This window comes from Melanostigma gelatinosum, assembly GCF_949748355.1.
Source record: "Melanostigma gelatinosum genome assembly, chromosome: 22".
NCBI classification, from domain to species: domain Eukaryota; kingdom Metazoa; phylum Chordata; class Actinopteri; order Perciformes; family Zoarcidae; genus Melanostigma; species Melanostigma gelatinosum.
The window spans coordinates 6,946,627-6,961,597 of record NC_136655.1 but is presented as its reverse complement, the minus strand read 5'-3'; the positions used below and the strand labels follow the sequence as shown (position 1 = coordinate 6,961,597).

Below are 14,971 nucleotides of genomic sequence, written 5' to 3'. Positions count from 1 at the left end.
CGCTGACCTTGCAATTATGATTCATTATATATCATAACGGAGCCTCAGATAGAGCTCAACTCTGGCGGTGAAGAAATCTATTAAAGGATTATGACGCTGGAATGTCGAAGACTCCTTCTTAGCCATGTTTGATGTCTTGCATTTTGATTTCTTTTCTCCTCTTGTTGCTTTCTTGCTCCGTTAAGAGATGATCCGTGCTCGTCTTTCTCTGCTGGTGTTAAACTTCTCTTGCTCTTTGCCATTTGGAGATCCAAATTTTTACATCGTTGTCTGTGAAGCGTAGGTGTCTCAATATGGAAGACTCAAAAACAGATCCGAAGCAAATTAAAGTAAATGTTAAATACATAATTATTTGTCCAATATTTAGAGTAACTTTATTCATTAACCTTGTTTTTCTCTTCCAAAACGCTGTTGAACAGATTGAAGTCAAGAGGCGTAACTTCTATAAAGGAGGTAATAACTATTCACTAACTATTCACAACCTTGTCATAAGTTTTTAGAAATTTCTGAAACTGTATCCCAGTGTCAGAGTTGAGAGAATTTAGGAAAATATGTTCATAGAAACAGTGCAGGAACAATTTCTGACACGACTGTTTTTCATGGACTTGTCTTACAGCACAAGGACGACTCGGAAAAGATGGACGAACATGTTAAATGTCGTCTCTATATCCTGAATATCCTCCTTTTTTTTAAGGGTGTCCTTTAATTGGCCCTTATTCCTCGTATAACATTACCCTTGAAGCTGAGTGATGTCGTAAAGCCACATACCAATGACTGATGAGGGCTTTCATAGTGGCCAGATGTGTGTGTGTGGACACTACATGAAGTATGCATGCCAAGTAATGTCATACATGACATGTCCGACATGCTGTAATTGACTAGCACGTTGTAACCTGAGTCCATACCTGAGTCCTGTACCCGGCAGGAATGCCATTAGAAAGCGACATGTTTCCCCTCCTCTCTCCGGTGCCAGACCTTTTCATGAGTCGCTTTGTTCCAGCGGCGACATAACTGGCTTTGGAGATAAAAATGCAAGGTACCTCTGTTACCTGACAGGCTATTACTGTGAAAAGCCTTCATTTGTGTGTTCAGCATGAAAGCAAATGTGGAGCAGCTCTGCATATTGTGGAACACACACACACACACACACACACACTTCTGCAGATGTCCTAGCTTTCAGTATTTATTTTGTGTGCGTTAGCTTGGGCTCATCGTGTTCAATTTGCTCGTACATAGATTTCAGCAAGGTTGATCGGTTCAAACATTCGAGATACGACCCCCCCCCCCACCCCCCTTCTCGTCAAAGACGCAGATGTAGATGCAGTGTTGGACTTTCATCTGCGGTGGGACCAGCGGTTGGATTACAGTAGCTCTGGTGCTGAAATTACAAACGGTGTGGAAAATGCACGAAGTTACCAGCATTTGACTCAAATCCAATTGGGCATGAAAGGTTAAAAACAAAAGCTTTAAAACACAGCAGTACACTGTACCAGCAATATGATTATCACACTTGCTGCCATGCTCTTTCAGGCGAAGCGCCTTCTACAGAATTGATGGCAGTACATTGCACTTTGCACACTGTTTTTCAGTTCATTAAGTAGTTGCGGCTCCTCCACTTCAAGACAAAATGTGAATCACAGATGATTATCCAAAACACAAGCCAGCAACACCTGCTGGAGCCCGAGGAGTGAATCTGGATGTCACCCAAAAGGGGTCCTGCATTATCCAAAGCACATCCACATTAGACACTGTCTCCTTCAGTTATTCCGTCGGTGCAGTGATGGCCTTGCACCTGAAATAGTTTGGAGAGGAGAAAGCTGATTCTGAACCTCAGATATGGCCGATGTCTGCAAGCTATAGGGAAGCATATTGTCGCTTAATCAAAAAGTCAACTTTTTAGGGAGAAACTCGTTCTCACTACGACCGTCTGAGATAAAAACCGAAAGACAGCCTAAGTTGGAGTTCTGGGATCAGACTTTAAACGCAGTAAGAAAGAATATGAATGACGGGTGGACAACAGGAGGAGACTGGAACAAGGTTGTAATAGTTTACACAGTGCCGACGTTTAATCAGAGGAAGAGCTCGGTGTGTCTTCTCCGACCTGAGGCTAATTCTAATCAGCATCGGTGTTGTCATTGTTTGCTGCTTCGGCTGTCACCTCTGTGTTTACTTTTAATCTCAGACCTGCTGATTGGAGAAGATGGAGGGATGAACAAATACAAAAAGGGAGCGAGCGAGTGAGGGAAGGAAGGATGGAAGAAGGGCATGTGGGACGCGAGGCTGTAGAGACCCTGGCACCTGCACAGCGGCAGCTTCACTGGGAGCCAGACAGATAAACACCCACCTCCTTGCTTTCCCAGCATGCAACAGGTTCTTGCGGGTAAAGAAAAGGGTGTGCAATGTGCTGCCTGGTTCCCCGCTGGGTCCAATCAAAGATGTGATGACACTTGGTTCTCTGGCCGATTTTAGTTTTCCTGGTCTTTATCCACTCGCATGTACTCGATCACTCCGACGCAACGCTTTGCTGTGGTTGACAGATTCAAGAGACCCTGGTGGAAAAGAAAAGTGTTTTTGAACCCTTCATGATTAGAGTGAGCGGTGTGATTAGTAGAAAATGTCCCGTGACTTTACAGGATGAGTCTTCCTCATGTCTCTAAAGAGACATTCTGCTACCGGAGTGCATTATTGTCATACCACCACTGAGACATGTGCAGCCATTAAACCCAAGACCACGGAGACTCATTGTGTGCCACAGTGAGGCTTTTAATAATTAATCCAACTCCATTCACACCTGAATTTATTTATGCTATTATTTATTTAGAACTTTTAGGATTTAGAAGGAACGGATTCGGTCCCCTGCTCGGCGGTGCTGCAGACACCGTCCCATCAAATTAATTTTAATAATAGAAGGCTCTCATTAAGACCCAATCAGACATGGAGACTGTCTGAGTGGAATGGGATGCCCGGAGTTGACCAGAGAGTCATACATTATTGACACGGAAATCGTTCTTATTAGATCGGCAGGTTTCATCTCGGTGAACACACACACACACACACACACACACACACACACACGCTTAAATATATCTGAATCGTACACGAAGGATATTCCCTGAATTGATCATTCCCAAACAAATTTTTCGAGCGTAACGGCTCCGGACAAATGAGCCCATTGGAGTTGAAAATTGGATTATTATATATGTTTCTTTCTGTTTGCACAGTTCAGCATGTGCAGTGCTGGCTAACGGCACACATCAGACGCCTCAATCAAAGGAAGAGCACTGCCTCTACTTTCTACAATTACTGCACTGTACTGTGGAGGGTGCAGATGTTGCAGCATCCCACTCATCACATTGAAACTCTGTATTTTGGTGTTACATTCTGCTCATGCTTTCTTGACCAGCACAGCAAGTTGTTTTCACCTTAGCGAGCCTACGTCGTGCGAGTGTGTGGACATGATTGCGCCTCAACTCCACCAATCGCACAGCTGCCCTCCCGCCGGTCCCAATCAGAGACCGGCTGGAGCGTCTTTGATGGTCTTCGGTTGACATGAACACAAACCCAGATCAGCACGCTGGCCATACATGCGGGTTCACCTGCATGCATGGCGAAGCCTATTGTATTAAGACATATGAATAAACTCAGTTTATATTTAGGATTTTTATATTCTATATAGATGTAGATATTAGCAAATATAGATGGTAGAAACTGTTCATTCTTTTCTGCTTAACTTAACTTGAGAATTTTGTCATAATACATTTTTATGGAGAGATGATAATAGCAAGCAAACTTAAGATATACCTCTTTTAGAAACAATAGAAAAAAATAACAAAAAGTCAAGTGATCATTGCACATTGAACCTATTTATCATTTGATTATCCTTTCAAACCACTTGTAAATTCGGGATTATGCCTGTCCGGATTCCCTCCTCTCTCTCTCTCTCTGACACACTCTCCGGTGCTTACAGAAACACTCCGGTCCCAGGAGACGCTGGAGTGTGTTAAAGAAGGTGTCGCACGTTCGCTCGTTCCCCGCCTAAATCTGGGCAGAGCCGGAATTCATCTCGGGATCAAACCGGTTTCTCATCAAACCCATGAAAGTGCAGCTAATGCAATTTCACTAAGTCACTGCCCGACTTGATTACATGTGGGCTGGGAAGCCCATGCTACGGCACCACAGGGGCTGGATGGGTGTGTGTGTGTGTGTGTGTGTGTGTTTAAAGCCATTGAGCCGTACATGTATACATATCTGTAGCTGTCAGTCTGTACCCCTTAATAAGTCCATGGATGTTTTTATCTGCCGAGGTGAGTGTGTTGCAGCCGGTGCGGTGGTCCTCGAGGGGGATTTCAGGCAGATTTGGCCACATTAGAATGTGTCGCTTCTTCCTTTCCAGCTTTCAGTTGCCGTCCCACTGAGCAGCACACCTCCGCACACCCCTCCCACTAATCCTGGATCAGACCCCCCCCCCCCCCCACACACACACACACACTCTCTCCTCCAAAGAGCACTAACCAACACTCGTGCAAACGCACAAGCTCTCGCCAACTAAAATGGCACTTTTACACATTATTTGGAGAGGCGGCTGGCAGCGGTTTGGTGGCATCCTGACCTGAAACCGGAGCCACCCTGTCACGTCTAGACAACTCCGAAGAATCCCATGCATATTAATGCTGGCCTATTTAATATTCATCAGTGCTATGCCCTGCTGGCAGCTGGTCCCAGACCCCACGGATCAATGGGGCCTCTTCCTCGCTCCTTTGTCTGACACGGATGCAGATGTTTAGAGCATGAAATTAAATTGGTCACCGCCATCGGGAATACATACATGGTAGTCAATTTGGTGTGTGTGTGTGTGTGTGTTTGTTTGTTTGTGTCGTTGGCAGTTAGATGTGGTTCCTGGAGCAGACAGGTAACGCTAACTTCCCCAGAGTCTGTGACATGTTGATGTTATTCATGGGAACTTGCAGGTTGAAGACGAGAAAACAAAAGTTTTGCGCGCTCTTTCCACGTTGATGGTTGGCGATAGAGAGAGATGGAGAATGTGAGGGAGAGAGAGGATGAGCAGGGGAGAATGCGTTCGGCGGCAGCTTTGTTTCGGAGCCTGTAATTGAGTCTCAATTGAATTGGCACCAAAGGAAGGATGAATGGATGGAGATCCGGAGAAAGAGAGTTTGAGTGAATTGGACCTCATCTCCGTCTCCACTGAGCAGCGTGAAGGTGGACTAACTGTGCAGGCGACAGATCAGAATCACAAAACCCTTGATTTGAAAGTTTTTGGGATAGATTGAAAGCTTCCCTTGTCATTTTCATGAAAAAAAAAGCCCAATTGTGAATGTATCCGACTCCCGAGGTTTTTGAATCTCGACGGTTATTGATTGCATAGTCTGTTTTTTCCGGCCTCATGGATCTATTGTTACCGAGTGCCGTGGGACTTCACCGGCAACCTAAATCCAGAAATTGTAATTTAAAACATTTCCTCTACTGCATAAAGGCAGGAATGCTGCTCTCCTTCTCCTTTTCTCAATCATCAACGGACAATACAGAAACATGAGCGTATGCAGTCATGCATAGTCTACGCACACACACACACACACACACACACACACACACACACAGACAGACGATCCTTTTTGCTTTGCAGTTACCTGTATTGACAACGATGTGCAATTTCTTCTCCATCAATTCTATTGATTACTTCAGGATGAGTGGAGGTAATGAGCTTCGGTGTTCTCTCTCTCTCTCTCTCTCTCTCCCCCCCCCCCCCCCTGTGATCTCTCCTCTCTGCGGCCCCCTCCGCTCAGTGGCCGACTCCCCCCCATTCTTCTGTGAGCACGTTACGTGGCAATGATTTTCTGATTAACCCCGTTAGCTGTGGGCTTCACCCACGCAGTGACGCAGGGGCGTGGAGGAGTGCGAGCATGCGGGACACGTTGATGGAGAGCCGCACTGATTGAGTGATGGATTTATTGGGGATGAAGTCGTACGCCTGTACCGATTTGAACATTTAAATACTTGAGAATGTCTCCGAATAATTTAAGATTCCATTGATTAATGGAGGGAACATAATTGTTACATTCCCCGGTCAGGGAGATCACAGTTCAGGGTCAGCGCTGTTGGTGTTGGTTGGGATCTGGTGTCTTGTTGAAGGACTCGGCACGGTGATGACTGCTGAGTTTCGGGTGGGCTGTTTCGAAAAGCACATCTTCAGATCCTCCTCTAGTCATGTAAATGTCGTCCTACATATGATTCACACGTTTACATTGTACACACCGCATGTAGAGATGTCTATTCTGTCACGTTTGGTCGGGTCAAGTCCTGTCTCCTCTGTTCTAGGCGGTGCTGATGACAACCTGATTGAAGGGGGAGAAATGAAGTTTGTGTGCAAACCGGGAGCGAGGAACATCACCGTCATCTTCCAGCCGCTTCTCAGGTACGGCGCCGAGCGACACGCCAAAACATCTAGCCGGGAATTGATTTGGGATGTGCACTTGGAACACGTGTCTGTGGTTTATTGGGAATGTGATCAGCGACCCAGAACAGCAAGTCTAATAATGAGACACCACCTGCTGTGTGAGTAAGTGCTGAGGCGGCGTACTCATTTCAAACAAGGCCTTACTGTTCATTCTACAGGCGAAGTAGGAATCGATTTCCAATTCTTCAAAGCGATCGATGATGATTATAACTTCAGGAGATTCTGCTGTAGGACACTACTGCTAAACCTAATCGGATCAGATTAAAATAAAGTCCAAACTTGCTTTTTTTTTTTGACTGGAACAATTAGGTCAGGATTCCATTAACTTTACGAGATGTGTGTGTGAAAGAGCTATGACCAAGCCCACTCGAGACATATGAAGGCTGGGACGTGACTCGATACCAGTCAAATATCAAACTAATTACATTACATGGCCTCTTAGTGACCATTTATTGATTTCAACCTTTTGAACATTGAGTGGGATATCGTAAATCAAACATGATGTCATGTACTGTTCCTTCGGTTCCCAATGTTTGGTTTGATAGCGTCCAGGAATACAGATCGACTTCCATCCTCGCTTTTATTTCCCATTAAATGCGAGTATTGTGAAGGGATGTCTTTGTGGTAATTTTCTGTACGTCTGGTAGTTTTCTATACAGCGCTGTGGTCCCAGGCGAGTTGTGTAAATCTAATAGGGAGGCAATTTAATTGAATTGGCCTCCATGCAGTGATACATTACCTTCTAGGATCCATTAAAGACGTTTCCTACTTGCACACTGGCGCTTGGCTTACATTTCCACAATTTTAACATCCCGGTGCATAGTTAATGCCGAGGCAGGATAAGCGTTCCTTTAGCCCCTAAATTTGAATGTTCCAATGTTTTGACGATGGAAGTATCTTGAACACTCGCCAGCGGAGAGATATAGCTTCACGCGGACCATCTGGGCTCCACCGTTTGGCTCTTTGAAGTTGAACGTCGTACTCGGTGAATACCGACACACGTTGAAAAGATCAGCCAATACAGACGGGTGTTTATTTAGAATGTGTTCAAGTGTTCTGGCAAATCAATGATCCATATACCCTGACCAGTCAACGTTGGACTGGCTGCTAAACAATGTGTATTCGCAGAGAATCAGCCAGTTGATTTAGTGAACCCCAAGCTGTACTGTCAGCTGTTGCCTTTTCTTTGATTGATGCTCTCTGACAGCAAAATACTGGTTTAAGAGAGCGTACGGACTGTCAATGCTGGTACATATCACGAAAAACTCACTTTTTGTGCACGCACATTTTGGGTATCTGGAGTGTCTACCAACCCGCACACTGTGACATAAGACAACCCAGTCTGTGTTCTGTGGGCTGCCTGCATCAGAAAACATGTGATTCAACAAACTAATCAGATTTGGCTCTCAAATCTTTCTCCCAGTCCCTCCCTCCCTCCCTCCCTCTCTCTCTGAGACACACACCCTGTTCACTGTGGGTCCGGCCAAGCTTTTGTCTGAACAAATGACCAAAAATACAACAGTGCCTAGCTTTCTGCCTACCTCTTCCATGTTGTCTGTAATGGTTCATATCAATCACAGCAAACTGCCTCGCGCACAGGGCCCTCTCCCTCCCTCCCTCTGACTTGCCCTCTCCAGACTTGTAGTGCCAATGGAGCGCTGTTTCTTGCAGATGGTTTTCTAATGGCAAAGCTCTGGCACTCCGCTGATGGATCACTACACCTCCTGCAGCCAGCCATGCAACTCATGGCAGCCTTAATGACGGAAGCAGCACAGGGTGTGGGCATAGGAGAGAACAGGGTCTTAATGTTTAACTGTTCGCTCCTCCTAAGCCAGGTGTACTTTATATTGTTCTTGTGTGTCTGTTTGAACAGTCTTTATTCGTACCTGGTTTCCAAAGAACCCCGACATCTGCGTATCCACCCTCTGAAATGTTATTATCATGATTAACTTCCAGCGGCTACTGAGTCAGGTGCGATATTGTGTTGCCATGTTGATGGCCACGTAATGACCAATCGGATCACCTAAAGGGCTTCTATACTAATCTAACCTTACTTTGATGTTTGGCATTCAGTCAAAGGTAAATGTAAGGCTAACCTTCGTATTTCATTCTGCTTGTGCGAGTGTGTTTTTATCTTTCGCCTTACTGCACAGCACATTCTGTTGCAGCACAACCTCATTTCCTTGTGGGAATTACCATTTCATTTCATGTCTGACTGTATCAAATACTCCATTCATGGTTCAGATGCTGCTGCATGTGGTCGGCTTGTAATTAGGAGCAGCACCACTGCATACACGTGATGGTCGTAGTTAACAGACAGGGTGCCAGCTCCATTCCCGTGAGCTGTATCTGTATTCCCGGCAACAGATCAACCAAGGCTGTAGGTTTGTTACCTACTCTGTTCGGACAGACTGCCCAGAAGCAGCCGGAGAGTGAACAGTGATCAGAATTGCGTAGCTGCATCTGTGATCCAGAATATGTTGGGAGGGATTATCTGTCCCACCTGGTCTTGGACGGCCTCGGGCTCCGCCAGGAGGAGCCGGAGGAGGTGGCTGGGGAGGAGGACAGCTGTCTCACCTCGGTTAGCCTGCTGCCACTACAACCTAGCCGTACAGGATGACCAAGCGTACAGGATGACCAAGCGTGCCCATGCCTGTAGATGGTCTGTGTCTGTGTTTGTGCAGGTCAAGCAGAGTTGCTGTGTTGTTATCGTGATTGATAGGATGGCCAGATCTCTGAAAATAGTTTAAATGAGTGACTCTGCAGGCCTGAACTTGCTCGCTGAAGGGCTTCATGTAATAGTATCGTACTCATGCTTGGCTGATTTCCATTCCATTTAATTCTGCTTTTAATCTCGCTGCTTTCTAATTACTAGTTCTGCCTCCAAATAGATTTTTTTGGGGACCTGTGGGGATGATTGGGTTGAAAGTTTCAAATGATTCCCCGTGTCTCGTTCAGGATTTGACTCATTGGCCCTCTGTGCATGTGAGTGTTCTCGCCGTCTGTGCATTTGTGTGTTAAAAAATAAAGGAACTTTAAAACGATCGTGCTGGTCTTCAGATCAGCCTGGTCGGTGTACCCGATTGAACACTCTACTCCCTCACAGTGCTCTCCGAATGCACTCGCAGCATTAGCTTATTAAAAAGTGCTCATGGTGATGTGCAGACACTCGAACTCGTACAAGGTCTACCCAGAGTTGGTTCCGCTGTAAGTGTCCGCGGTCGAGAGAAAAGAGTCAGAAGGGTCGGATGCTGACAGAGAGCGCTCTGGCAGCGGAACCAGCGATGAAGAGGAGCAGATAGAACTAGATGACAGGAAGAAGACAGAAGGGCTCTGCCTCCCACCGCTGTGGCCTGTGGCGAAAAGGAAAACACACCATGATTCTGCACTAATTTCACACTCTCATTAACTCTCCTCCTGAGCGGCACACACAGACCAGGAGTTAGAGGTGACATGGAGTATCTTTTAAAGAAGTTAAAAAAAAAAAGTTATTTGACGTTTCTCAAATTCTTTACCTTCTCAAACACAAAATTTATTTTAGTTGTGGAGTCACGTATACCGTGCAAATCAAATACACTCACTAATTCATGAAGGGGAACACGTCCAGCGTTAAAGGATCATCATGAAGTTGTGTTACGATCTTGCGGCATCATTGACCGTAAACCCAATTAATTGCAAAAGCCAGAAGGTGCCGTGATTTGTCCCGCCACAGACGCAGGCACTTATTATGATAGCCGAGTTATTTGCATGTATATCTGTGTTTTAGTGTTCAGTAATGACGAGCAGACAGAAAAAAAAACAAGTGTGTTTATCGCTTTCTCTGCAGCAGTCTTGCTGCAGTAGGCGCTGTCCATACGCTCCCTGCTGCTAAAACGAAAATGGCACCCATTACTCAGGTATTTATGATCCATATAAGTCCCGCAATTACACGCTTTTTTTATGATGTTGATCCACTACGGAGTTAATCGGGCAGCAGGAACGACCTCGCTCCCAGTACGAGCAAAACGAACTGAAGCACAGGATCAAAATTCTTCTCTGACACGTCCCAGCGACGATCAAAGAGTCATTGTTGTCGTCATTTCAAGAGAATACCGTGTTGTCCTGTGTATTTGTGGTTAAACCCTCAACTTCATTGAGTCGGGCAGCGGCTCCGTAATTACTGGTGAAGACCACAGTCTTCCTTCAACAATAACATCTGAAGTCGGCCTGAAAGAGGCGTCTGCGCTCGGGCTATTAACATGCCGCATGGTCGTCTTGTCTCAAGTCTCGCTCGCTCACACGTACGTGCACACGTACCGCTTTGCTCCGGCAGCCCTCGCGCTCCCTTCTATTCTTTCCTCACTCGTTCTGGAGGATTTTCCCTCTGGAAATAGCGCCCCCTCCCCGTCCCTCCCTTTCTCCCCCGCACCCCATTAAAAAAAACTGAGAGCATAGTTGGGAATCGGGCAGAGAGGATTTTACACCGGAAAGGTCAGAGAGAGAGATAAAGCAGGTAGAAGAAAAGAAACTAACAGAGAGACGAGAGCAGATGGAAGGGAATGAAAGGAAAACACAGAGGAAGAGATGATGAAAACAAAGGAAACAAACAGACAGGTGGGATGAGAGTAGAGCGATAAATCTGAGGAAGAAGGAAGTGCAGAGGAATAGAAAGGCTCTCAGATTGCATGTTGGCTTGCTTTGGATTCAAGTTGTTTGCCGTATGTGCACATATATATCTATCTATCTACGCTTCATACATCTGCAATATGCCGCACATGGGGAGAGAACGACAAGAGGATGGCCGACACGAGACCACTGAGCAGTGAGGTGTAACCTGGACATCTGGCTTCATCCTTTTTTTCCGTAACATCTGCATACGTCTGGCTATTTCTTTGCTAACTATGGTGCTCAGGTTGCTTATGTAGTCCCGACTGTGTTTGACCCATCTACCTCCTGAACAAAACTCCCACACAGCCTCCGTGAACAACCTAGCCTGATGAAAGTGATGTTGGTGTGGCAGTTCATAATTGGGGCATTAGTTCTTGAGATAAATAATACTTAATATAACCGCATCTGTTTTTGCATTGGATCACGCATCATGTTCAGTACGTCGAAATATGTTCTTAGTTGCGAAAGAGAAAACAAAAATACACGCGGAAGAAGGGAAGCCGAAGACTGATGAGAAGTGAAAAAGCGAGTATTGAAAAAAAAGGAAATCTGCTGGATGTCTGCAAAACGCAGTGCGAGTTTGCTATGAATCTGTCAGGTGTTCCTTCCTGTCACTAGCTGCTGCACTGCCGCATCTTTATTCTTTTATCTCTCTGATGCCCTCCCCCACAGGACAACTCTCTCTCTCACACACACACACACACGCACACACTCTCGCCGTGTTCTAAATAATACTGCCGGTTTTTTATCGCTTTCCAAAAGTGCAACTTCAGCCACTTTCCGGTGAGGTGCAGAGTTTTCAATCTCCTTATGTCTTACAAGAGCATGCATGCACAGAGACGGAGGTACACACTTTGGGCATGACGCACACACACACACACACACACAGCAGATATTGTGTCGGAGATTAGATACATCATTGCGGGGGTCTTTTCTCTGGCTACAGAAAGCGGATAAACTCTTTGATTGTGTTTGTCCATCCCATAATGGAATCAGACTCTGTTCCCAGGGCAACCTGTCCAGCAGACTCGTGGGGGGGTCTAGTTGGTCTGAACGCTCAGCAGTAGACTTCTTATGAAGTCGGCTTTGCGGGGTCCCCGAGGTTTTAGGTCTGTGCGTGGGGGGAAAAATAGCGGGTACTGGGAATAGAGATGGATTGTGCCAGGAGACAAAGAGAAACATTTCTATGTGCCTTAGATACTCGCAGAGCACACACACACACACACACACACACACGGTTATGTGTTTGGCCTTTGTCCAGATGACCAGGTCACAATCGCACAGATGTTCCCCTCCACGTTGTCCCCCGCAGTGCCTGATTGTCTCCGATTGGCTGCTTCTGAAAGGGATTAGATTGTGTCCTCTGGAGATTTTGTCGGTTCTGCGTGTCTCGGTGAATTGTGTCACCAACAATAATTTAATGAAATGAAAGTCTCCATTCTATGAGTGTATTCTAATTTAATTAAGCCTAATATGGGTTCTTCAGACCTGTTGCTAGGAAAGGACAGAAGTGGGAGGACGGAGTGCTTATTGAATTCCAGAGGGAGCTGCTGCCAAGAAGAGAATTAGCGATCCACAATGAAGAGACGCTTTCACCACGCTCTTCGGTTTATGTCCCTTTTTTGGGATGGAGAGCCTACCTTCAAAAAAACTGAAATCCTGAACAAAATGATGTACAGTGCCGTATTTTAAAGACCTGTATTCTGTGTTTCTTATCTTCTCCTGTCCTTCTGAGAGAGACGTCACCGTAACAGAAGGGCGACTTACAGATGTCCTCTCATGTTCCTGTCCCATACACTTCCTTCTGTTTTCTCCCTTTTTTTGAATTCCGCCTCAATCGTCAGTCTTCCCTCTTCCCATCCTTCCATCCCTCGACAACATGAGCTGCCACTCTGCGTTACCGTCACACGAGCGAAGCGCCGGCCCCCCCACATCACAGCGGCCTTTGATTGGCCGGGCCCTTCCAGGTCGCTGAGCTGCTGCCTGATAATAACCTTGTTTGATTGCTGGAGCAGAGATGTAATTGATTGATCTGCTCACCCTGTCTGGGGCCTCGGCTTCTGAAGTAGCCTGTGTGGGGGTGTGTGTGTGTGGGTGGGGGGGGGGGGCGTATGGATGTGTGTGTGTGTGTGTGTGTGTGTGTGTGTGTGTGTGTGTGTGTGTGGGGCGGGGGGGCGTATGGATGTGTGTGTGTGTGTGTTGTTGGTTGATTGTGGAGGGCAGCTCTAGATAAGCACCCATGTACACACAAACCTGGCCTCAGACACACTACACTGATGCAAACGCATGCACATGCACCCCTGCCCTTCTGTTACTGTACAGTATGTTACACAGTGGGTACCAGATGAGGGAGAGAGTGCAGCGAGTTGGCTTTCTTCTTCTTCTTAACTCTTCCCAGCACATCTGCCCTGTGCACACCTCTCTAAACAAACCCCGTTAACCAATCGAGGAGTCGTTAAAGCTCATTGAAATGCTCCAAGAGGATTGTTTGTGATCTCCTAATTGGTGGTTGCAAAAGCAAGTCCATCTTTCTGGATAGTTAATTATTCTCAGAGATAGATGGTCTCGACTCAAACGCAGCATCTAATCCAATAGTGGCCAAACAGACCCCAGGCCTTTCTGAGAGTTTCACATTAATAACGGGGGCCGGAGAATATTTCTCTTTTTTTTGTGTGCAAGTTCAGGTCTAAAGGCTAACTAAGGTTATGATGCGTGTTTGTGTGTCACATTATGTATGTATATTCTGTCACTGACCCTCTGTGGTTATAAGATATCCACATAACTGCCATGTTTGACACATGCTGCAGTGTGAATAGAGGGAAAGAGTTTACGTGCTCCTCATTTTGGTGTGTGTGTGTGTGTATATATATATATATACGACGTATTTTTCTCCGTCTGGCTCATAGAGATTCTTTGTTCAGATAGGGTTCTGGATATCAAGCCAAATATGTCTCCCCTGGGCCTAAAATGAATCACGCCAAACCTAAACTGCGAGATGAAGAGGAAGCCACAGCTCTGATAAGGACAAGCTGTGCATTTTTAAAAGAGATGGATGTTTCTCCCCTTTCGTCCTTCCTCCCCTATCAGTGATGGTTTGATCCCCGACCAGTCATGCTGGAGTCACGGTGTGCCCGTTGAGAGTGCAACCGGTGGAAAAGTCAAACAGACAGACTCTGACTGAGACTGTATATCGACCCTCTCCTCCCCTTGCATGAGTTATTTAGAAGCAAAGGATATAAATGTAAATATACATCTCTGAGACAATTATCCTGTTCCCTCCAAGACTTTGAATCTTTCCTCAGAAGGGCAAAATTCGATGTAGACGTCCGTCACTTCACTTCATCCAAACCGGCAGGAGTACACGTGCCGTTTCCACACTGCCCCAGCTGCTCTGCTTGTTTTTCAGTGAAGTAAGTGAAGCGTGGCAAGTCGAGGGATGGAAACACTTTTTGCAATAAAGTGTAACAACACTGAACTGCCAAGCTTTCCTCCAGGGTTGATGAGTGCAACGCGTTCACGTCAGCCCCCCCCCCCCCCCCCCCGTCTGTGAGTGGTCTCTTCTCTAAAACCGTGTGGCTAAATTCATCACATCCACCTTAAAATAGAGCCACAACAATGACGACTGGGAGAGGAATTTCAGCCAGAATAGGACCGAACAGACTCAATGAGGGGAACGAACATCAGACGGGAGGTGGGGAGAGCAGGGAGAAGGCGAAAATTCATTATGTTTGATGTTCGTGTCTCACCCCGGCAGCAAATGCTGGTGGAAAAACCCTGTGAAATGACATTATGGGCGTCTTGTAATGTGATTTCAGCTATGTGTGAATATGAGATTTCTAATGGATTTCAGCA

General features: G+C 46.1%; 1 protein-coding gene across 1 annotated transcript in view; it reads left to right on the top strand.

Annotated features, from left to right (window-relative positions):
* exoc4 (exocyst complex component 4) overlaps positions 1 to 14,971 on the top strand; it is an 85,938-nt gene that overhangs the window by 25,125 nt on the left and 45,842 nt on the right. The window contains exon 11 of the mRNA XM_079294086.1: positions 6,334 to 6,430. Within this exon, the coding sequence (XP_079150212.1) occupies positions 6,334 to 6,430 (97 nt within the window). The remainder of the gene's footprint in view (positions 1 to 6,333; positions 6,431 to 14,971) is intronic.